This window comes from Heloderma suspectum, chromosome 1 (genome assembly GCF_057233095.1).
Source record: "Heloderma suspectum isolate Gila_16-S chromosome 1, 16-S_ref, whole genome shotgun sequence".
Lineage (NCBI taxonomy): Eukaryota > Metazoa > Chordata > Lepidosauria > Squamata > Helodermatidae > Heloderma > Heloderma suspectum.
In genome coordinates this window covers 132760944-132784913 of record NC_139458.1, presented here as the reverse complement: position 1 = coordinate 132784913, position 23970 = coordinate 132760944, and the positions used below count along the sequence as shown (strand labels likewise).

Here is a 23970-nt window from a genome sequence, read left to right as displayed (position 1 = left end):
AAGAATGCAGACAAGCTGGAGAGGGTTCAGAGGAGGGCAATGTCAGGTTTGTATCTGAGCCCATAGATTCCCAAAGCAGCTCTGATTCTGAGGAGGAGAGACAATTTGTGGGGGAGGAACTCTCTCAAACTTCAGAGGCACAGCTGGAGGGGGAGCCCCCCCTCACATCCCTGGGAGCGACAGTGAACCAGGCATGGAAAGGGAGGGACAACCTGAACTTTTAGACATGAGGCGCAGATGCAGGCACAAGCGAGAGATCGCAGGGGCTGAGCTTCGGCGCTCAGCCTGATTGGCTCGATGTCAACAGCTGCGCCCAGAAGCATCACGGGAGAGGGGGAGATCTTCCCCTCCCAACCCTTAAGTTCAGAGAATTGCCGCATTTTTCCCAAATGGAGATCAACTGACGTCCTAACCCTTAGACATACCTAGATGGCTATTCCTTTGTAGTTTCTCTGAGTCTCAAGCAATTAGCATCTGTATGCCTCATTAGGATAAATGGAATTAAAGCCTTGGAAAGCAGCCCTTTTGTCTGAGTGTTTATTTTGGCTATTGGAGGATTCAGTAGGCAACAGGGGCAATCCTGACACTGAGATGTCCATAAAGCAAGGGTAATAAAATTCATTAATGTTAAACTGAAGAACCCCCAACAGGGAGCTTGAATATTCCAGCCCTGAAAAGTTTTAAGTACTTTCTTACCCCCCCAAACAGAACTAGTTAAATAGAATCAAAATGACAGGTTTTTATTTGATCAGAATTCACCCCAGCTTTCATAATGAAAAGCTCTAATACACATACTGTGAGAGAAACTGGTCAAAATACTGAAAAACAAAACAAAGAAACAGTGATGGTTCCCATGAGCAACTAGGATTGGAGCGTCACAAACCCAAACCTCGGGACAGAAAACGCCACTCATATAAACACTGTGTCTCAGTAAACATCTCAAAATGGAAGGAGAAGTTGAAGATGATCCCCCCAGCCTCTCCTCAGTCTTGGTAGGGAAGCAGTGGCTGGCTATAGAGCTCCAGGAGAAAGCATCAGCCTCAGCATCGCCCAAGCAGAACTAGATGCTTTGTAGAAAGCCTCGCTCCAGGCATGTGAAAGAGCAGGGCAGAAGGTACAATCAGAGCAGTAGGAAGCATAGCCAAGGCTTACGAGGATAGAATGCTGGGGAAAAGGTCCTGGGTGCACGATTTGTTTCCCACTGATTTAGTTTCAGTCTTCACTGTTTAGCATCTGCTGCATTCTTGTTTTGAACTGTGCAGCATTAGAGACAATCACAATGATGACAATAATGAAGGTCAGAATGCTCAGTATCAATGCAGCGATATTCAGGCACTGGTTTTCTTGCCATATCTAGCCGCACCTTCAGGATCTCCAAGAACTTTACAATCCCTTGACTGAAGAGAAAAGGGAGAGAGAGGTGTGTTTCTTAAAAGAATTAGAAGTGGAAACACCTTTACACATGCTTTGAACACCTACATCTCAAGTGGATTATTCATGGCTGTTGTCTATTTACATCAGGCTTAGAGTTGCCCTAGAGTCCAATATTATCAGCAGACAAAGGACTGTGCAAGTTGTGAAAATTCCTGCTCCTCGAATGGTTGCATCCTGTTCTAGCCTCAGCTTCACCTTTCTCCATTCATCTTCTTTAGACCAAGGGTCCACAAACTTTCTGGGCCTGTGAACACATTTGGAATTTTGAGGAACTGTTGTGGACACCACCATGAAATGGCTGCCAAGGGGGCCTGGAGAGTCACAAAATTTAAATAGCTATGATTGGGAACACCATTTTACACATTTTTCCCTTAGGGGCAAAAAGTCAGTTTGGAGGGCATAGCTAAGCTTCTCCTTGTCCAATCTGCCCCAAATTTTGCACGTAGATAGCTACGGTAATTTGCTAGTGGATTAGCTAGGGTTGGTGCATAACAAAGCTTAATATGGGATGGTAACGGGGGGAAAGGATTCCCCCCCCCGTAGGGCTTCATGGGTAGAAGTTAGTGTTGCCCTTTGAGTTTTAGGTCTGTTGGGAGTTCTTCTAGCACATAAGTGATGGTAGCATTATTTTTTTTTTTGAGTGGCCCCATTCACACATAATGCTCAGCCATAATGGTTAGGGGATTTTTGCTAACTATGATGGCTTCACGTGTCATGTGATGGGCCATATTCCCAACCATGCTGGCTACATAACCACAGTTTAACCACGCTCACTAACCAAGGTCTGCAGTTCCGTTAACAGGCACTTCCATGGTTTAGTGTGTCAAGCCCCTGTGATTAACTCAGGTCCGCTGAAGAGCTCCGCAGCAGGAGCGGCCGAAAATGGCAAGCTGCTCTGCTCATCATGCTGGATCTCTATGGTTGGAATCTGCCTAGCAACTGCTGATGTGGCGGCCAGCAGCCAGCCCTGTCGCTATCTGACTGCCTGCTATATGCAATCAGCCAAGGGTGCCAAAAAAGTTTCACTTCCCATGCTGCTGTTATTAGCACAATGATCTGGAGTACCTTGCATTCCCAGGCACCACCAGATGCTCATGAAAGCTGCCATCCCCTCCACCCAGGCTCCCTCCCCAACCCCCAGCCCACTGGGATGGCCCCAGACATACCCCAGGGATGCTCCTGCCTGCAACGGGATGGGCAAGGGAGTGGCCATTTCACCCTTGACACAAGCCCCCAGCCCTTCTCTCCTGCCCCAAGAGCTGCAGTCGCCACCACAGCTCCTGCAGGTCACACCTGAGACTAGCTCAGCAGCAACCGTCTCCTCAGGCACAAGGAGCCCAATCCTCTTTGCACCAGTACTCAGCAAAGAGACTCACAGCCGATCTCCTCCAAGCAGCAGCCCAGGCCATGAGGATGGCCACAAACCACACCGCTCCCTGCAAGCAGCCACCCATCGCCGATGCTGGGCCTGGTCACAAGGTGCCGCAGGCAGATGTGGATGGACTGGCATTGCAGCCTCTGCATCCTGTGGCCCTCAGGCAGCTGACTGAGGCGGAAGAGCGGGAGAGGGCTCAGCACTCCCTCCTGGACCTGGACCACCGCATGATTGATGCCTCGATGATGCGCCAGCCCCCAACCTGGGCGGGGGGGGGGACTGGAGAGCACTCCAGTCTGAGCTCTCCGAGGTATGCCCTGGTGGCCGATCCCCCCACACACCTGAGCCCCCCCAGCTGTTACGCCAGATGATCCCACACGCCAACGCCCAGGAGTCAACAGTCAGAGACTTCCTTGAGAGGAGGAGGATGACGACAACTTGAGCGACCCCTGGGGGCAATGGCCGCCTGCCCTCCCATGGCCAGGGGAGCGGAGGGGGCCACCCAGGCAGCTGGGGGAGGATGGCGAGACCCCCGACAAGGACCTGCCCATGCTCTGCAATGCTGAACACGCAGCCCGACTGCCAAACAGGCTCAAGGCTGACAGGCTTCGGGTGGCGCAGGATCATGTAGCTGCCGAGAGATGTCTGGGGAGCGCACCCCTGCCCTCTTCCAGGACATGGCCATGCAGGGGGAGAGACAACAGGCCAGCGAACCCCTCCTCACCCTGTGGTTCACACATGTGATGATGGCCGACAGCAACCAAGCATGTGCCCAAGCCCTTTGGGACTTCGGGGAGGCCATGCGAGCGGGGATGGCTGCCTCCGATGACATCTATGAACACCCTATGGTGGCTCACACAGCTGCCCTGGACCACCAGACCGATGCCATGATTGCCCCGAGAGCAGCCATCCAAGGTGCTCAAGCATGACTCCCAGCAGGGTCCTATGCACCATCTCCCCCAGTCCTTTCCCTATGGGGCAAATCAAGGGCTGAAAGGCAGCTGTGCCATCAAGCCCACAGCCAGTCTCCAGAACACAACAAAGTTGCAGACCCTGGGGAAAGGGGGACAGAGTGGCCAGGGTGGGTTGCCGGCCCATTCTTGGCTGCTCTTCAAAGAGGCTTGGATGCTCCCCAGCTCCATAGATGTGCCCTTGCCCTGATGTGCCACCTGCTTATTGGGGCTCTGCATGCCATGGCCTAAGCTGCCTCCGTCTATGAAGTTTTCTGGTCTGGGGAGGAGGGGGGCATGCCCTGTTTCATTCTTTGGTCCACCATTTGGCGCCTTGCCCAGACTGCTCCAGCCCTGGGCTACGCGCTAGGGGAGATGGTCCTGGCGGCCGCCTCTGAAATCGCGCACAAGTGCTACGTGGCACGGGTAGCCACAGAGGACCCGTGCGAGCAGGGATGGGTGGGCTGCCGCTGGGCCCTTCCTTGCACCAGTGCTGCTTGGAATGTGATGGAGGACATGGAGAACTGAGACGATGGGCACCTCAAGGCTACTTTCCACATGTCGTGCAGCACCTTCGACGCTGTAGCCTCTGAGGCTGCCCTCGTCATCGGCTGCTGCAACATCATCACGAGGCCCACCATCGGGGTGAAGCACCGGCTGCCCTGACAGTGTACAAGCTGGCCTTCAAGATGGCTGCCTGCCTCCCCCGTAGCACCACCTTTGGCACTGGGAGATCTACCGCCTGTGGGATCTTCAGGGAGATGGTGCGCGTGCTAAACAAGCTGTACCTGTCCAGGGTCATGAGGGTGAACGACGAGAGGGCGAACACAAAGGGCATTGGGGACTTGGGCTTTCCGAGAGCAGTGGGGGCACTGGGCTCCACCCATGATGCACCTCGCACCCACGCACACAGCAACAAGTTCTTCAGCTGCAAGCACTACTACAGCATGACCCTGCAGGCGCTCATGGACACCAAGGGGCACTTCATAGAATCATAGAATAGTAGGGTTGGAAGGGGTCTACAAGGCCATCGAGTCCAACCCCCTGCTCAATGCAGGAATCCAAGTCAGATGGATTCCTGGATGGGGGTTTCTGGCCGAGGCCATGATACAGCTATCTTCTGGACTTCCCCTCTGACTGACTGGCTGGCAACAAGCATGTTCCTCTCCAGCCCCCGTGCAGGTCTCTGGCCTGCCTGTGGTGCCCAGATCCTGGGGGACCAGGCCTTTGCACTGCAGCCCTAGCTGATGATGCCCTACCACACCCCCTGACTGCCCAAGCAATGCAACCACAGCTACTCCCTCCGTCACGCAAGGATGGAGATATATTTAAGAATTATGGACGAGAGGACATTTCTGCACATGCTCAGTGAGGAACTTAAGTATGGGGCATCCGCCATTATGGGTAGAGAATTAGAAATAAACAGGAAAGCGGCCTCCACCCTCAGTGCATGTAGGAGGTGGTGGCCAAAGGAGAAAGGCCTTGTTCTACCCCAGTTGGGCATTATGTTAGTTTGTTATGTTGCCCTCGAAGCTTTGCATCTACGCTTGCTCTCGTTTACCATGTATCTGTTAGCCACTGATCAGGCTTTGATGCCATGCATTGATTAGTTGTCTCTAAGAGAGTTTCTATCCGGTTTGCACCAGTTTTTCCTCCATTGGGAAGAAACCTCCCTCAGGCCTGGCTGTCTGCTGCTACTTTGGACTGCAGCCGGAAGGCCTGGTGTAGCTGTCTTTTCACCGCTCCAGTCCTCTTCATCTCATCACCGCCATTTCATCCGTTCACCACCTCAGCCTTCCCTCAGCCTTCTACTAATAAGTATTGACCTTATATTTATTAGTTGTTTATTGTTTACGATGTGTTAAATAAAGAAGATTCGAGTTGTACAAACATGGATTAGGAGTGGGTTTAATTGCCTGGCTAGACACAGAGCCCAACGTGTGCTGAGGCCAGAACAGGCCTAGCTAATTCCTTTCTTAAGGCCCTGAACCCGTAGGAATAGGTTGGTAATTGGACCCTTCCTGACTTTAAAAGTCACATTCTTTTTGTCATATAAAGGGCTTGAAACTCTCATTTCTGTGTGAAAGTGACTGGCAGCCATTTTCTCAAGAAGATTGTTCCGGAAAGGCATTGAGTGAAGCAAGGATCCAACATATCTCCATAAAGAAGAGAGTGAGAGCTGCAAAAGACAGACTGGCTGAAGTGGACAGTATTTAAAATCTTGGACTTATCAAGTACTATATGTGATAGAATCTAAAATGGAAGCATATACAGTACTGTGCAAAAGTCTTAGGCCACCACCAGCTTTGTTGTTTTAGCAAAGTTTTAATGACCATCCATGATTATTTTTCGGTCTCTGTATTAAGATACAAACAGAAAATACAGGAAATATGTACAGGCAAAAGTCAGTATTTAGTGTGACCTCCCCTGGCTCTAAGCACATCTTGAACTCTTTGGGGGAGACTGTCCTGAAGTTTTCTGAAGTAATCTTCTGGTATATTATACCAGGCCTCTTTCAGCACTTCCCAGAGTTCTTCTTTAGATGTAGGTTGTCTTTTATTTCTTTCTCTGTCCAGGTGATCTCATACTGCCTCTATAATATTCAGGTCTGGACTCTGTGGAGGCCAGTCCATGACTGTCCATTTTCCGCTGTTTTCCTCGCTAAATATGATTTCACTGCATTAGTAGTGTGCTTGGGATTGTTATCATGATGAAAAATGAAACCATTCCCAATCAGGCGCTTTCCAGAAGGAATGGCATGATGAATTAAAACCTGTCTGTACTTTTCAGCATTCATTATCCCATCAATACGGACAAGATCGCCAACACCACTGGCAGAAATGCAGCCCCAAATCAGGACAGACCCTCCACCATGTTTCACTGAAGGCTGCAAGCGTTCATCCATCTCTCTCCAACTCTTCTTCTCACATATTGTGGACGATTGGACCCCAAAATTTCAAACTTGGATTCATCACTCCATAATTCTCTTTTCCACTGATCCTCATTCCAATCTTTGTGAGCTTTAGCATATCTTAGCCTTTTCACTCTGTTCCCTTTCCACAAAAGTGGTTTCTTGGCTGCTTCCATGATGACCATTCCTGGCCAGGCGCTTGCTGTTACTCTAGTGTAAGGGGGGGTCACACTAAATACTTGCCACTTTAGCCTATGGAAGCTGTTTTTTTCTGATTTTTTTTTCTATTGTTGAATACTGCATACAAATTTCCTGTATTTTCTGGTTGTATTCTAATGAAGAGACTGAGAAATAATTATATATGGTCATTATATCATTGCTAAAACAACAAATCTAATGGTGGCCTAAGACTTTTGCACAGTACTGTATAGGATTAAACAAGACATTGTATAATGTAAGAGACTGGGAGAAGGTGTTGATCTTTGCACAGATTTCTTTTTTATGAGTCCCTCTAGAAACTATGTATTAATATATATTTTTTGGTTTACAATACATAAAAAGCAGATTGAGAAGAGGTAGTAAGGATGCAAGCCTATGAACGTTTAGACAGAAAAAAAAAATCCTACAACTTGCAGCATGCCCCATGTTAGCTGGGGAATGCTGGGAGTTGTCGGACTTTTTCCTGCCTAAACATGCATAGGACTGTGCCTTAAGTTACATAGGGCTTCTCCATACGGGGCTTTTATCCTGCTATTGAGATTGGCTACTCACAGAAGGCTGCCGGACCTTTACATGACATTTTCAACTCCAGGGCCTCTCTTGTGCTTTCTGAGCATTTCTGCAGCTTAATTTGAAATGGAAATAACGAGGGAACAAATAGATCCGTTTTCAGTCAGATTTTTCTGTACATGAAAGGAGAACGGGATATAGATCTCGCAGGTAAACAGAGAAAAAGTGGGGGAAAGGGAAGCTCATGTAAAGGGCTGAGCTTAATCCCATGAAGAAGCAGAAGCCCTGGTAAATCGTGGGGGGAAAGCCTCAGTGTAGAGAAGCCCATAGGCTCAATCTCTTCCCTGAACTCAACTGAAAATATTCCTGAATCAGTTTGCTACTTTCGTTTCCTGATCTCGCCTGGGAGAGAGAGAGAGAGAGAGAGAGACCAAACAGAGGCTGAGAGAAGCTGGGGAGGAAAAGAAGGAAGCACTCTCAGGCGCCTCCCTGAGTAGCAGCAGCTCCTCCCAGCTCAGCTTCAGGCCTGGCTGGTCCATGGGCCAGTCCCTCCCTTTTGGACCCACTCACTCACTTCACCTGGGAATGGATGGGGTGGTGGAGGAGGAGAAGGCAGGGCTGGCCCTAGGATAAATAGCACCCTGGGTGAGGAGTGCCTTTGGTGCCTCCACCCCCATGGTCACCTTTGTAGGGCCACCCAGAGGGTTCATGGGGCCTGTTGCAGGTGTGATGTTGGGGACCCTGCTGCTTCCCCCTGCAAGGCGCCATGCATATGTGTATAAAGCTGGGGCACATGCAAAAATTATTACATGCATGGACTACATTTGAGAATTCTCGCCTGCAGCTCCTCTTTTACCCTGGGATCAAGCAGAATGATAGATGTGCTTCATTTTTTCTTATGTGGGGATAAGGGAATAGGGATCGGGCTGTGCTTCTCCTGAATACCTCCTCCATTTCCAAACCCTTTCTGGCAGTGCTTCTCTCTGCTACCTGCAGCTCAGTCTCACGGGTCTTCTGGTTGTGGTCTGCTGCTGGCCTTCTCCACTACTCACTCAGGAAAGATTCCTCCCTTAAAACCTAGCCTCACACCTATGCCTTTCCCTGTGATAGTGGCCATTGAAAATTTCTCTCCAGTGGAACCTTGCCTGGAAATCTATGGTGGCATTTGTTCACTCACTCACTCTTTGAACTTTTTTCCCTGGTGGGCCTGGAGCTCTTCCTGTGACTGGAACAGGCCACCTGCTCTGCCACAGACTCCCTCCAGAAAGCCTTCCCAGTCCCTTCTCTCCTTACAACTAACTCTGTAACTGGGGCTACTTCACCTGGACCAATCATAAGCCTGCCTCACCACTCTAATCTCTATTGCTGCCCAGACTTAAAGAAAGATTTTACCTTACTGTGAGGGGTTTAGGTTCCCTTACAGTTGGGCTGGAGGCCTAGCTAATAAGCAGGACCCTCCTTTCCAGCCTCCCAAGAATACATTTTACAGCCAGCTTAAGCCTCACATTAGTATCTATTCTGTTTCATACAGAACTGTGTAAAATATTTACTTCATCGTGTGGCAGGAGAGGTCCCATTGACTGGGTTTGCACCATGAGCATTGTTGAAAGAGGTCTGCCTGGGCATGGGCCCTGGATGTTCTGAGCTGCTCCAATTGCTATAATCTGCCTTAATACAAGCCTACCCTTCCACATTCTTTTGTTTTCTCTCTCTCCCCTACATTTCTGTTCTTATATGCCCAGTCCTGGGAACTTGCTTGCAATGACATTTTGAAGAGGGAGAGGGAAGAACAGGAAGAGCTTCCTGTGAAATATTGGTATTTTACACTGCACCTGATTTTACTACCCCAAACTGGAAACTTTGGCTTTTGCAGAAATTTAGTAGCTTCAGCGCAGCAAAGGATTCAATCAGCCTCCACAAACTTCTTTTTCCCCTTCCACATTAATTTCTTCTAAAGAGCTGCAGACCTCAGTTTATTCCAGAATAACAACTTATTATGTAATTTTTTACATAATGTCAGAGAATAGCATTTTTATATAGAAAATAAATATTTACCATCGTGGTTTATTTAAACCATCATGGGTTAACATCTTGTCCAAACCCAATCTATGACCCAATTCTCACAAAATGCTAACCCATCATGGGTGACTGCCCATGATGGGTTAGTGTAGGGATGGCAGAGAATTCCGCTACGGATCTCAGGGATGCCGAATGCCAGTGCATTCGGCCCCCCAAAATCTGTGGCGGAATGGCCTGCCACCCCCCTGCCCCCCGCGCGGATCCCCCTGGGACAAGACTTACCTGGGGCAGATCTTCCGGGCGGTGGCGGCTTCGGCGGCAGCGGCGGCTGGTCTTCCGACCGCCTGCCGCCGCTGCCATTTGCTTTTTTTTTTTTTACACACACGTGATAGGCTATGTAAGTTTTTACATAGCCCAAAACGTCTGGGTAAAAAAAAAAGGGCATACACAAATAGCAGCAGCCATAGCCGCCCCCATTTGCATACACATTTTTTTTTTTTTACCCAGACGTTTTAGGCTACGTAAAAACTTACGTAGCCTAAAACGACTGGGTAAAAAAAAAAGGCGTATGCAAATGGCGGCGGCTACAGCCGCCACCATTTGCATTCCTTATTTTGGGCCGTCTTAGTCTACGTAAATAATTACGTAGACTAAGATGGCAAAAATAAGGGGAACGCAAATAGCGTCCGCTACACTATTTGTGTTCCCCTTATTTTCGCCGTCTTAGTCTATGTAAATATTTATGTAGATTAAGACGTCAAAAATAAGGAACGCCTGGCTGGGCCTGGCCGGCTGCTCTGAAGAGGTGCCGCGGAGCACAGCCAGCCACGGAGGATTCCGGGGGGGAGGAACGGAGCGCCTCCCCCCCGTCCAGGATTCCGGGGGGAGGGACGGAACGCCTCCCCCCCCCCCATAAACATAATCCGCGAACAGGTAAGTGATTTTCGTACATCCCTAGGTTAGTGTGTCATGTGAACCTGGCTCGTTCTTATCAGGATGGGTTGTTCGGGGAAAACAGATCCAATGATTTGCAGCAGAGTTGTTAGATCCTCCTGCTGTCAAAAGACATTTCTGATTTTTATGGAAACGAGGGGCAGGGGGAATGGGGGCCAAGTGGGGGACCCCCTGAGGTTGTTGCTCTACCTGGCACAAATGGGAAACCTGCAGGCAAGTGGGTAATTTTACCCCTTCCCCCCTACCCCATGGGTTTCCACCCACACAAAACAACCCACCCTTTGTGGTTATTCATCCATCATGGGCTACCGTGACATGTGAACACACACTATGAGTCTTCATGACAAATTTGTCCCTGTCTAGGAATTCTCTGAGATGTGATTTCTGTATGTAGCTCATCATAGACCAGCAGGTAACTGATTACACTCAATTTCCCAGTGCAAAGTGTCACCTTGGATTCTATCCTGATATAGACACACAGAAATTATTTTACAGGATGGCAAGATCTAGTTTTCTTTCTATCTTTTACTTCAAAATATCAAACAATCTTTACACAATAATAAGGTATGGTATGAGAGCATAGGACATATACAAAAATATGAAGTGGTTGCTTTAACACACACACAAAATGTATTTTTTTTAAAGAACTGTTTCAGGAGCATGCTTTTCTTTAAAGAGTGAAATGTCTTACCCATATGACATTTCTGAGCTGTCCCCAAAAGAGAAGTTGAGATAAGAACAAGTGTTCACATCCTGAAATCGCATAGCGCTGACCCTAATTGTTGTGATTTCTTATGACCTGGTTACATGGTACTTAACAAAGAAAGGAACTTAAGCTCAGCACTTTTCAACAATGAATTATTATTTTTACCAAAATTCCCAGCCATGATCTGGGAGTAATATATTTATTTAATAACCTTTGTTAGCACTGCTGCACAACAGATTTCCTTTAAAGAAATTTCCTTAACAAGACTCTTAAACAAGAGTGCAACGTCTTCTGGTCAAAATATCCATGACATTTTCATCCAAGTCATCATCTTCCATGCCTATATCCTCTCCATTCAGGCTGTAATGGAAGAATTAATTTCAGTTTAAAATTTCAACAAAAGACAAGCCCTTAATGTTGTCTCTGCATTAGAAGGTGGTATTCAGTTAAACAACCTGATATGCTATTAAAAGTGATACGAACAGATGATAGATTAAAGCAAGTATGTCAACCCATTGAAGTTTTCTGCTTGTTATCTAGGTTTTAATCAAGAAAATAATAGTTAGAATTTATTATTTATTTACTAGTTTTAGATTCCACTTTCCATGACATTTCAAAGTGGTGAACATACAGTGTCATACCATCAAAACCGATGGGATTATTTAGTAATGATGCCTTTTGTTAGAAAAGAACTTAACAGAGAAAAACAGAAAAGGCAAAGCAGAATGAATGTTTACCAGTCCCACATACACACAGAGCTATCTTAGAATAAAAGGAGACCACACCCTTCTTTGGTGAAGAAAAGGTAAAATAGTTTTTACTCACAAACGACCTTTCATATAAATACACATACAGAGTAGAGTTTCAAAAAGAGTTTGTGCGGTCTATTTTGTGTTCTGTGACACAGGCAGGAGTGAGAGACCAAACAGGTGTGCCCCCAGTAATGGTGGAAGTCGGGGGGGGGGAGGAAGGGGAGGAGCAATAGGAAGAAATCACAGGAAGCCACACTGTAGGCTATAGAGATCCTACGGCTAGCTGTGGTCAAAATCCCCATGAATGAACGAACTGCAACACTGCCCCCTTCCTGTAACTTGCAGATGAGGTTGCAATATTCCCAGCACAACAACAATAACAAATAACAATAAAACTATACAATAATAATAAAAAAAATACTAATCAGTGGCAAAACTGCACACTCCATTGTGTGCTACAGACGATGGCTGGCCTGGAAAGCCTGTGTGAAGAGATGGGTCTTGAGGAAAACATCTAAGCATCAGAACTGTGGGGCCCTGTCTAGTGACAGTTGGCGATGCGTTCCAAAGGGTGGGGGTGCAACACGAAATGCTCCACTGCAGGCGCTCCTGAGGTGAACCTTGGGAGCATGGGGCACCCTCAGAAGTGCTCCCTCTGAGGAGCGCAGGGATCAGGCAGGGGCATAAGTGGTGAGGCAATCCCTAAAGTAACCTGGTCCCAAATGGTGCAGGGCTCTATATGTTAACAATAACACCTTAAAGGTGGGCTGGTAGCTTACTGGCAGCCAATGCAGTGCTTTTAGCCAACATGTAACTTGCTGTCGGAAAGAGGGCCCAGTTAGCAGTCTCGCTGCTGCATTCTGCATGAGCTGCACCTTCTGGACCAAGCCCAAGAGTAGAGGGCATTGCAGTAATCCAGCCTTGAGGGTACCAATGCCTGAATCACCATGGCGAAGCTATCACGGTCCAGGAATGGCTGTGGCTGGCCTACCAATCGAAGCTGGTAAAGGCACTCCTGGCCACTGAGGCCACTTGAGGCTCCAGTGACAAAGCTGAATCCAGGAGGACCCCCAGACTAAACACCTGTTCCTTCAGGGGAGCACAGCCCAACCCAGAAGAGGCTGACCTATTTGCTAAACCTGTGACCGCCCTATCCACAGTGCTTCTGCCTTGCCAGGATTCAGACTCAGTTTACTGGCCCTTATCCGCCCCACCACTGCATCCAACCACTGGTCCAGATCCTGAACAGCCACACCTGATGTAGATGTTATATGTAAATGATATTTGTCATTTCCATTTCTCTCCAGTTGGGAGAGACCCCTTTGGAGCTCTCCGCCATCCCCACTTGATTTAACCACCTTAAATAATTTGGTGTCATCAGCAAACTTGGCCACTTCAGTGCTTACTCCTAATTCCAGATCGTTGATGGACAAGTTGAAAAGCATTGGTCCCAATACAGATCCCTGTGAGACCCCACTATTTACTTCCCTTCATTGGGAGAATTTACCATTCATTCCTAGTCTCTGCTTTCTGTTCTTTAACCAGTTATGATCCATAAGAGGACCTCTCCTCTTATTCCATGACTGCTAAGTTTTCTCAGGAGTCTTTGGTGAGGGACTTTGTCAAAAGCCTTTTGGAAGTCCAGGTAAACAATGTCTACTGGATTCCCCCTGTCTACATTTTTACTGACACTCTCAAAAGAACTCCAAAAGTTTAGTGAGACAGGATTTACCTTTGTGAAAGCCATGTTGATTCTTTTTCAGCAGGGCTTGTCCTTCTATATATTTACTAATTTTATCTTTAATAATGCTTTCAACCAATTTATCCTGAACATACATTAAGCTACCTGGCCTGATATTTCCCAAATCCCTTTTTTTAAAAAATTGGTGTTACATTGTGCATCTTCCAGTCCTCTGGTACAGAGGCTGACCTTAGGGACACATTTCATATTTTTGTTAGAAGATCAATAACTTCATATTTGAGTTCTATAAAAGCTGGGCTTCCTTGCAAGCCTGTCGTACTTTTATAGAACTATCTAGTTTCCCCCAAGTGCCCCAAATTCAGCCAATTAGATTAGGAGGGCCTCGTTTAAAAACCAAGCACATGTAGATCAACTACTGGACTGTACCAGATTCCAGTGAAGGGAATTTTAGATCAGTTGAACCCCCTGGGAATGGGGATAATAGTTTTATCCTGACATTATAAAATAAACGGGTGTTTTCCTGGAAGAGCTCCCAGATTCTGATCCATGATGGTAGAATTTCCTATAGCTCCAGTCATCAAGAGGAATTACTTTAAAATGGCAGGCGGAAATAACTTACCGCAGTTTCCTCTTTTTTCTGCCTCGATATTTCAGTGCATCGCTGAGCCCTTTCTTGTCTGAGTTTCTCAGTACAACATCAGAAATATCCAGTTTACTCAGAGACTGGTTAGTGATAAGAGCAGTGGAGAAGTCCTCCCAAACAGCAGGTGACAAGTCACATTCACTCAGCCTACAAGAGGTAAGCACAAAATGAGTCACATTCACTCAGCCTATAAGAGGTAAGCACAAAATGAAACAACCACAAAGGCTCTATTAATTCCCATCTCCCTGCTGAGAAACACTTCATTGCAAAACTTAGTAGGAGACAGAAGATGATTTTGAATATCTGATTAGGGGTTCCTGCCTTAAACACAGAGCTGGTTTGGGCCTGCCTAAAGCTCTCTGGAAGCATTTGTTCCTTCTTGCGGTCACTGATAAAATGCTTAGAGGCTGATCAGAGCCGGCTGAGCATGCAAACGGCTGAGGAGGACTCTCAGAAAGCAGGAAACTGCCCCCTTTCAAGCCTTGGCATACTAGATTTGGAAGGGGCAGGGGATGTATTTCTGCAAAACTTCAGCCATAAAAGAACCATAAAAGCTGACACACATAACTGTTCTTATGGCAGACATTCCTTGTAACCCTTTTGACAACCAGTCAAATCTGAATCATTCTTTTGGCCCACTGCCACCCAACCCACATCTGGGATGCTTTTGCAGCAGCATCTACTGTGGGAGGAAGGGCTTCGAGGGTATTCACACGTGCCAGCAATGAGCTGCTTCCAGAAGCATTTGAAACTATCATGGGAGAGTAGTTTACCCTGGGAAACATATGAACACATCCCTCAGCAAATCCTAGTAAAGCACTTTGCCTGTCTTAGCAACAAGCCAGCCCATCAGCCACTGTGCTATTCACAGATGGAGGGTGCAGTTGTCCACTCTGGAAATTCAATGAGCAAACATTTCACTAGGCCGTTCCCTCTCTCCCTGCAATTAGGCATGAGGTGGTAAGGCAATAAAAGGTTCAGATCCCGTTTTATGTGAGGGATGTAAAAGGTGGGGACTTTGTCACAGCAACTGCCTCAAGGACGGCTAGAACAGAGCACACGCACTGGCATCTCCTGCCATCCATGTCAAGCGGCTTGTTTGAAGGAGGGCCAGAAACCCTGTCAAGGCCATCGCCTTTCTCAAGACACGGAAACTGCCATGAAACATCTCCCCACCCAGCCTCAGCCTCCCCTGGCTGAAAGGGCTGGAACTGGGGAAAGCATGATGGTATTGGGGTTGCTTTGTAGCCATGACAGCGGGCTTCCAATGGTGTGAGCAGGTGATCAGCACCTGTCTCTCACCTGCTCAGATTAACCCCTGCTTGCCCTGAGCAGCAGCAGCAGCAAGCTACATTCTCCCTGTAAGAAGCACCAGTGGCAAGGAAGACTGGCTTCTGCACCCATCTGGGGTCACATACAAGGACCAATACCTACAGCTGCCTGTCCTGGCCAGTGAGAGATTTATTTTATTTGTTTATTTATTTGTTGCATTTATATCCCACCTTTTTTCCTCTTGCAAGGAACTCAAGGCGGCTTACATTCTCCTCCTCCTCCTCTCCATTTTATCCTCACAACAACACCCCTGTGAGGTGGGTTGAGCTGAGAGTCTGTGACTGGCCCAAAGTCACCCAGTGAGCTTCCATGGCCGAGTGGGGACTAGAACCTGGATCTCCCAGCTCCCAGTCCAGCACTCTCACCACTCCACCACGCTGGCTGATCCCCCCACTCTGCCCTTTGCACAGGATGTCAAGGTGGCCAGGAGAGGCAGCGATGGCTGTGGGATGAGGAGATGAGCACAGGCTTCCCCCTTCTTCTCTCCCAGTTTATCCATTCTGTGTGGATAATACCGCAGAAAAAGACTTTCTTTCTGTGTCCCTCCAGGAGTGGACTAATAACTACTGAGGATAAGTGCAAGTGATCCCTTCCGAGTTGTCAAGAGAAACAGCAGCTTTTGCTCATAGCAAACTGTTCAGATCATCTGGTCAGCCTGGCCATGGGAATAGGCAGCCGCAATCCCTAATATAGGGCATAGGGGGACAGTGATCCCCTGCAGTGAATCCCAGACTTCTCCTTTCCTCCCCTCTCCTTTCTGCCTCCATCAGTCCATCCTCCACCAGCATTCACAAACCTTCTTCTTTTTTAAGACAACAGCAGCAATCCTACTCTGGCAGCTGCATTTTCCTGGTCCTGCTGTCCTGCCTTGTCTCTCCCTGCCCTGAAAGCTCCATGGCTTCCAGGCTCATACTGAGTGTGCGTGCTACAATATGCTGGCATTTTTGGCCCTGCTCCTTTTGCTTTTGGCACTGGCCACCAACGGGGCCCTGAGAGCTTCTACAAAATGGAATTTGGTCCCCCGGCTGAAAGAGGTGCCACATCGCTGAATTAAGCAGTGTCTGTGAAAATATAGAGAACAACACTGACAGGCTTGGAATCAGTAGAAGCCAGGAGTGCCCAGTAGTAGCCAGGCCTCAGCAGGCAGCCCTCCTGTATGAGAAGAGGGTCTCGGATATGACTGAGGACCACCTCCCCAAACTTTGCTAGAAAGAACAAATGAAGAAGGGTGGCTAGGCCAAGTCATTTCTATTATTATTACTATTATTACTATTATTCTGCCCCATAGCCAAAGCTCTCTGGGATGTTCACAAAGGTTAAAACATTAAAAATACAGTATGAGAAATGTAAAAATAAAAGAAACACACAGATAGTATAAACAAAGGCAATATAGTATATCTAAAAACAACGTTGAGTAATCAGCCAAACCATAAAACAAACCTAGGACCAATTAAAACTCATCACATGCTTCCAAATGCCTGGGGAAAAAGAAAAGTCTTGACCTGGTGCCGAAAAGATCATTGGGGAGATCATTTCATAATTGGGGGCCACCACCGAGAAGGCCCTCTCCCTTGTTGCTGTCTTCCAAACCTCCCTTGGAGTAGGCACCCAGAGGAGGACCTTACATGTTGGGAATAGTATATGGGTATGTTTGAGCCAGGACAGGTGCCCTGACAGGTATTGCAGTCCCAAGCCATGTAACATTTTATAGGTTAACGCCAGCACCTTGAATCGGGCTCGGCCTTGGAAACATATAGACAGCCAATGCAAGCAGGCCAGAGTTGGTCTTATATGTTTGGACCTTCTGGTCCCCGTTATCAATCTGGCTGCCACAGTTTATATGAGCTGCGGCTTCTGAACTGTCTTCAAAGGCAGGCCCACATAGAGCGCACTGCAGTAATCTAACTTGAAGGTTACCAGAGCATAGGCAACTGAAGCCAGGTTATCCCTGTCCAGATAGGGGCGTAGCTGGGCCACCAAAGCTGGTAGAAGGCACTCCATGCCACTGAAGCCACCTGAGCCTCAAGCGGCAAGGATGGCTCCAGGAGGACCCCCAAGCTATGAACCTGCTCCTTCAGGGGGAGCGCAACCCCATCGAGACTAGGTTGAGCACCCTCCATCCGGTCAGAAGAACCACCCACCAACAGCATCTCAGTCTCATCTGGATTGAGTTTCAGTTTATTAGCCCTCATCCAGTCCATTGTCGCAGCCATCCAGAGCCTCCTCTGATGAAGATGAAAAGGAGAAGAAGAGCTGCATGTCATCAGCATACTGCACTGCAAATGCACCCCAAATCTCCGGTTGACCGCACTCAGTGGTTTCATGTAGATGTTGATCAGCATGTCAAGAGTTGTTAGTCTCTAAAAAACTGCCACCAGAAACTTCCACTATTCCAGGAGTCAAAAACAAGCCGAGAGATTAGATATATAAGCTGGATATTAACCAGGACTGAGACGCTATTAAAGTGTCATTTTTTCTCAGTGGTACTGTCTGTTTGAAATGGAACATGAAAGAGCCCAATACCTGCCTACTCTCACTTTTGCTCCTTTGAGAACTTCCTCTATGGAACTATGCTTTCAAACCATGCAGACAGCATTCTTGAATGGGACATATAGGCAGGTTCTAAGAAATCAGTGGTTCTATATCTGTGGTCTGGAAGAGGATATCTCACATTATTTATTGCACTGCCCTGTATATCAAAACCCCAGCGAGAGGTTCTTAGGACAGATTTTGACATCTTTATAGGGTCAAAGTACCCATGTGAAGATTTATTGGTCACTGTCAGATTGTGATCCTTATATGCAGTGCCGTCGCTCTGACCACTATTGCAGTTCACTGTGCAGGTGATCTGTTCGCCTGCATCATGTCTTCCGTTTTGTTAATACATGATATTTTAAGTCATGTTGCTTGTAATAGCTATTTACATACAATAGAATGTTGTTGACTAATTTGGAAAGAAGGGACAAATGAGGCGCCACAAGGTTCTGACCCAGCCCTGGTGTCGCTTAACATCTTCATAAATATTTCGCTGAGAATTTGGGAAAGATCTCCACAACAAGCTCTATAGAAATGTTTCCAATAAATAAATAAACACACCAAATTTATAGCCACAATGAACATTAAAGTGGAAATACTCCTGAGAGGCGACTAGTTGGAAGTGGTCTGCCTTTGAGAAACTTTAGGATGAGCGCAGGAAGAACTTACAAATCAGAGCATTTTCTATATATCTCTATATATCTATACTGTTGTAGAAACTCAATGCAATTCATGGAAGTTTTTCATTTAAGCATCCAAAGCAATGTAATGAAGAACAGTCAAGAGAGAGCAACACGAGTCACATTACTAAGGAGGCCCTGATGACTTACCTGAGCTCCTGTAGTTTACACTTTGGATGTTTGAGCCCCTCACACAGCACTTTCACTCCTGTGTCTTCTATTGTATTCTCAGACAAATCTAACTTTTCCAGCCTTCGGTTTTGAGTCAGAACTTTAGAAAGATCCCCACAACAAACTCCTGTCAAAGAGCAGTCAACCAACCTGAAGAGAATATTCAGAAAAGGAGCAAGTGAGGGGTGAGTTATGAATACAATTTCAGCAACAACCCATATACATCAAAATAATGGCAGGGAACTGGATAATGCATCTGAACTGCCTTTCTTTGTTTTAATTTTCACATCGAAAGTATTGTTGTCCATGCTACTTTACATAGGAAAGGGGAAGAATTTGGTTGCTCTTTTCCCTGTCTACAATCAAGCTGCAGGGAACAGCCAGAAAGGGAGCCAGTGATGGATGAGTTATGAATACAGTTTCAAAAACAACAATGAACCACATAAAACAAAATGGTGGATTGGATTATTTGTTTAAACTAAAACTGCCTTTCTACCTTTAAACTCCCCCAAGTGAAACAGACAGGAAATGGTTCTACAAGTCAAACTGAAAGGAAAGTACTGATGATTTACAATAGCTCGTCTAGTTTGCAGTCTGGATGTTTGAGCCCCTCACACAGCACCCACACTGGAAATTAAAGTGAAAATGCCTTTGAGAGATGACAAGTTGGAAGCGTGCTACATTTGATACAGTTTATGACGAGTGCTGGAAGAACACACAAACGCACACGTGTGCACGTGCACGCGCGCACACACGCACACACACACACAGAATAGAATCATAGAACAGTAGGGGCCTACAAGGCCATCGAGTTCACCCCCCCCTGCTCAATGCAGGAATCCAAGTCACAGCATCCCCGACAGATGGCTGTCCAGCCTCATCTTGAATGCCTCCAGCATGGGAGAGCCCACCACTTCCCTAGGTAATTGGTTCCATTGACGTATTGCTCTAATGGTCAGGAAGTTTTTCCTGATGTTCAGCCAGAATCTGGCTTCTTGTAACTTGAGCCTATTATTCCATGTCCAGCACTCTGGGATGATCGAGAAGAGATGCTGGCCTTCCTCTTTGTGACAGCCTTTCAAGTACTTGAAAGGCACTGTCATATCTCCCCTCAGTCTTCTCAAGGCTAAACATGCCCAGTTCTTCCAGTCTCTCCTCATAGGGCTTTGTTCCCAGTCCCCTGATCATCTTTGTTGCCCTCCTCTGAACCCCCTCCAATTTGTCTGATTCCTTCTTAAAGTGTGCCCAAAACTGGACACAGTACTCCAGATATGGCCTAAGCAGTGCTGAGTAGAGGAGAACTAGTACTTCACGTGATTTGGAGGCTATGCTTCAGTTAATGCAGCCCAAAATGGCATTTGTTGTTTTGCTATATCCACATAGTGTTGTACAATGCAATGCAAGGCATGGATGTTTGTCATTTAAGCATCCAAAGCAGCATACTGAGGAACAGCCAAGAGAAAGCAATATGAGTCACATTACGAAGGAGGCACTAATGACTTACCTGAGCTCCTGTAGTTTACACTTTGGATGTTTGAGCCCCTCACACAGCGCTTTCACTCCTGTGTCTTCCATTTTATTCCAAGACAAATCTAACTCTTCCAGCCTCTGGTTTGCAGTGAGAACTTGGGCCAGATCCCCACAACAAGCTCCTGTCAAATGGCAGTCATGCAACCTGCAGGAAACAGGCAGCAAAGGAGCCAGTGATGGATGTGATATGAATAGAGTTTAACAACAAACCATATAAATCAAAATAATGGCAGTGAATGGGATGATTCGGAAGACTGCCTTTCTTTATTTTAATTCCGATTGAAAATGTGTAGCTCACCAAAAGCGTTGTTGTCCATGCTAATTTATATAGGAGAGGGGAACACTTTGTAGAAGTCAAACAATATAATTGTCTACTTTACCTGAAATAAGGAATATAAAGGTTTCACCAAACAAAAAAAGGGTCTGGATTTGTCTGTCCTGAATGTATACTTAGGTCAGGGCATGACCTTGCTTAAGGTAAGCAGTGTCAAGGGCTCCTTGGAGGCCTCTCTCAGTCTAATCCAGTAGCCAAGTCCAGACGCAGACAAAGGGATTCTTTTCAAAGCTTTATTCTTCTTTTACAACTTAACAACTCTACAGGTAGCAACTAGATCTGAGCAGCAGCATCCCTATGCCCTAAGTTGGAACAGTTGGTCCCCGTTTGAAAGGCAATTACTGGCAGACCCCTGAATATAAGGACTAGGGAGAATCCCTCCCCTTTTCCCTTGGATCCTCTGGGTGCAACCGTTCTTTGAGCGCCAACCGGGCACTACGCCTCCTTTCCGCGCCCTCCATTTGGCGCCGCTCTCTGCGTCTGCGCCGCGCATCCACCAAGTCTGCTATCGGTGCTGGGTCACTCCCTGGACTGCTTTCTAATCTAGGAATGCTGGTGGGAGGAATCTCTGTCAGCTGCGGGCCCTGGGAAAAAGGGGGCGCTCCTCTCCCAGGAGCGACTGCTCTTCCTCCGAATCAGAACTACTCAGGGATTCTATGGGCTCAGTGTCCACCCTGACAAGCAGTTTCATTTTGTTGGCTTAAAACTCTCCAATTGCAGTGCTTAACTTTGGCTGAGATTATGATGATGATGATGAACAATTTCTACCCCACCTTTTATGAGAAACCCTCACAAGGTGGCTTATAATAAAAATGCTTAAAACAAAAAATTCAACAAACCTGAAATAAAAACTTAGGAGGGCAGCCATAAGACCAATAAGAAGCATTAAGAATTCTACCTATCTCATTGCTTTCTGGTATTTTAGGATTGAGAAGTGGCCCAGAGGTCAGAACCAAAGAGCAACCAGGGAAACATGACCACGCTAGAACTCAGGAAGACCTTGTTGCTCAAGAAAGGCTCAGCTGGAATGGAAAGCCCTTTGTACGCCTTCCTGCCCAGGCTTTGCCAACAGCCTGTCCTAGTGGGTAGAGTCAGTCAAGGTCCAGAAGGTCCTTTACTGCAAAGAAACCCATTAATGTGAGCATGGATGTTTGCGTGAGAATCCTCATTTCTGCCACTGGAGTACGTACCCCATTTTCTAAAACCTTGTGACTCATGACTCCAGGTTATTTGCATTTTATTGGCAAACCACTTCTCTTGTAACGCAAACTGTGACAGATGGGGAAGTGTCTTTGCGACCGCTGACAACTTGGCTACGTACAGCAGTGTCAGAAAAATCCTACCAGAGGGATCAGGCAGGCAGAGGATGAGGCAGGTTTGGGATCAGAGCCACAGTTTGGTTGGGAGCTGAACATGAAGGGTGGTCCCACACCCTCCTTCCATTGCCCACAGAAGGAGGAGGAGGAGGAGGAAACTGTGGAAGAGGAGGACCAGGCCTGCCCATCACCAGCTGCACACAGGACTCAGTGCCAGCCCTGCCCCATCTGCCCTGGGTGGGGGTGCTTTATCTTTATCATGGATCAGGAACCCAAACCCTCATCCTCGGAAGATCCCACCCGTTGTCCTCCAAGGAGGCTCCAGAGTTCAGAGCTCAGCAAAAGGATTCAGATATGGAAATGCCTTCCCAGGACCTAGTTCCCCGGAAAGATACCCTGCACCCAGAAGAGGCTGCCTTTCCATCTTTGGACTCTAAGGATTCTGGCCAGGAGGACACTCCCATGTCATTGCGTCTTCAGGCTGCTAAAACAGACTGGGCCCCTTTAAGAGACAATGCCTTAGTCAGTGTAAGGCGGAGTAAACCAGCCTAAAGGCAACTTCCTACTTCAGCCTCAGTCTTGATCTGTTCCTTCTTGGAGTAGCAGAAGGACAGCCCTGTCTGGGTTCCAGCCCCATCATCACTTGGAGGTTTCCCTGGTGCTGATCTCTTCCTGAGAAACCTGAGCCCTGCTCAAGATCTGATCCTAAGCAGAAACTTCCTGGGCTACAGCACAGGGCATTGCAGGAACCAATTTGACTTTCTGGCAGCAGCTCTACAGTGCAAGGTCAGGGCCCTCTGACTCTCAGGTGGTTCCAGAGTGATCTGGGGAGGGGAGTGTCCCAGAAGCCCCCAACCCCTCCCTATTATTTTCTATTTTTTCCATTTTGTTTTTATTTATTCTCCTGTTTTTTTCTATTTTAAAACTAGTGTCCTGGGGTCCCAGAAGTGATTACAGGGTGTGTGAGGAACCCTAGAGCTCCCATCCCTTACCTTATGTTCTATTTTCTCCCATTTTTTCTTGTTTTCCAGCTATTTTTCTTTCTGTTTTTTTACCCAGGTGTTTTAGGGGTATCAGAGTGATATGATGGTGTGAAATATGTTAAGAGAGCCCCTTATCCTTTGCTAATTTATTTTCAATGTATTTTATTCCTATCTATCTATCTATCTATCTATCTTAGCTTAAATTTCTCTGTTCTGTGCAATAGGTTGCTGCTGGAGAAGAGAAATGCAGGTTCAAGGGAGAGGCTGTCTGTAATGCTGCACAAACACACAGAAGAGCACACCACCCCCATCCACACACACGAGCATGGCACACACAGACCTAAGCGGCAGCCTGCAGGAGCATGACACATGTTAACATGCCACGTGCAAGCACAGGCAGCAGCATGCCAAATGCAAACATGCCCAGGGGAATGCCACATGGAAAAATGCACACAGCAACGTGCCAGACATCACATCTAGAAAATGATGTATTCATAGAAATGTCTTATTTTAAGCAGCCACTGTAGCATCTTGAAGAATAATGTAAATATAGGTTAAGTAGTCAGGTGATGGTATACACTAGTCATACAGAAAAGGAAGACGGTGACTTACTTTAGCTTCTTTAGATTGCTGTTTGGATGTTTTAGTGCCTCACACAGCTGCATCACTCCTGTGTCTTTTATTTCATTCCAGCACAGATCTAACTCTTCCAGCCTCTGGTTTTCAGTGAGAACTTGGGCAAGATCCCCACAACAAGCTTCTGTCAAAGAGCAATCATCCAAGCTGCAGGGAACAGGCAAAAAAGGAGCCAGAGATGGATGAGTTACAATACATGTTTCAAAAACAATGAGCCCTATGATTCAAAAGACTTGTAATGAATTCGGATTATTTTTTTAAACTAAAACTGCCTCTTT

The 23970-nt window shown here is 47.0% G+C and overlaps 1 protein-coding gene across 5 annotated transcripts in view; it reads right to left on the bottom strand.

Annotated features, from left to right (window-relative positions):
* Positions 1 to 720: 720 nt before the first annotated feature.
* LOC146357898 (NACHT, LRR and PYD domains-containing protein 12-like) overlaps positions 721 to 23970 on the bottom strand; it is a 79991-nt gene continuing 56741 nt past the window's right edge. For 4 of the 5 annotated variants that reach the window (XM_084842628.1, XM_084841853.1, XM_084841226.1 and 1 more), the window contains 5 exons: positions 23669 to 23839; positions 20398 to 20568; positions 18873 to 19043; positions 14152 to 14322; positions 10864 to 11438 (listed from right to left, as the gene is read on the bottom strand). In XM_084842628.1, coding sequence (XP_084698754.1) covers positions 11348 to 11438; positions 14152 to 14322; positions 18873 to 19043; positions 20398 to 20568; positions 23669 to 23839 — 775 coding nt within the window. In that variant the 3' untranslated portion in view covers positions 10864 to 11347. Of the gene's footprint in view, positions 1398 to 10863; positions 11439 to 14151; positions 14323 to 18872; positions 19044 to 20397; positions 20569 to 23668; positions 23840 to 23970 lie in introns of those variants that run through there. The other variant, XM_084840349.1, reaches the window with a different exon arrangement.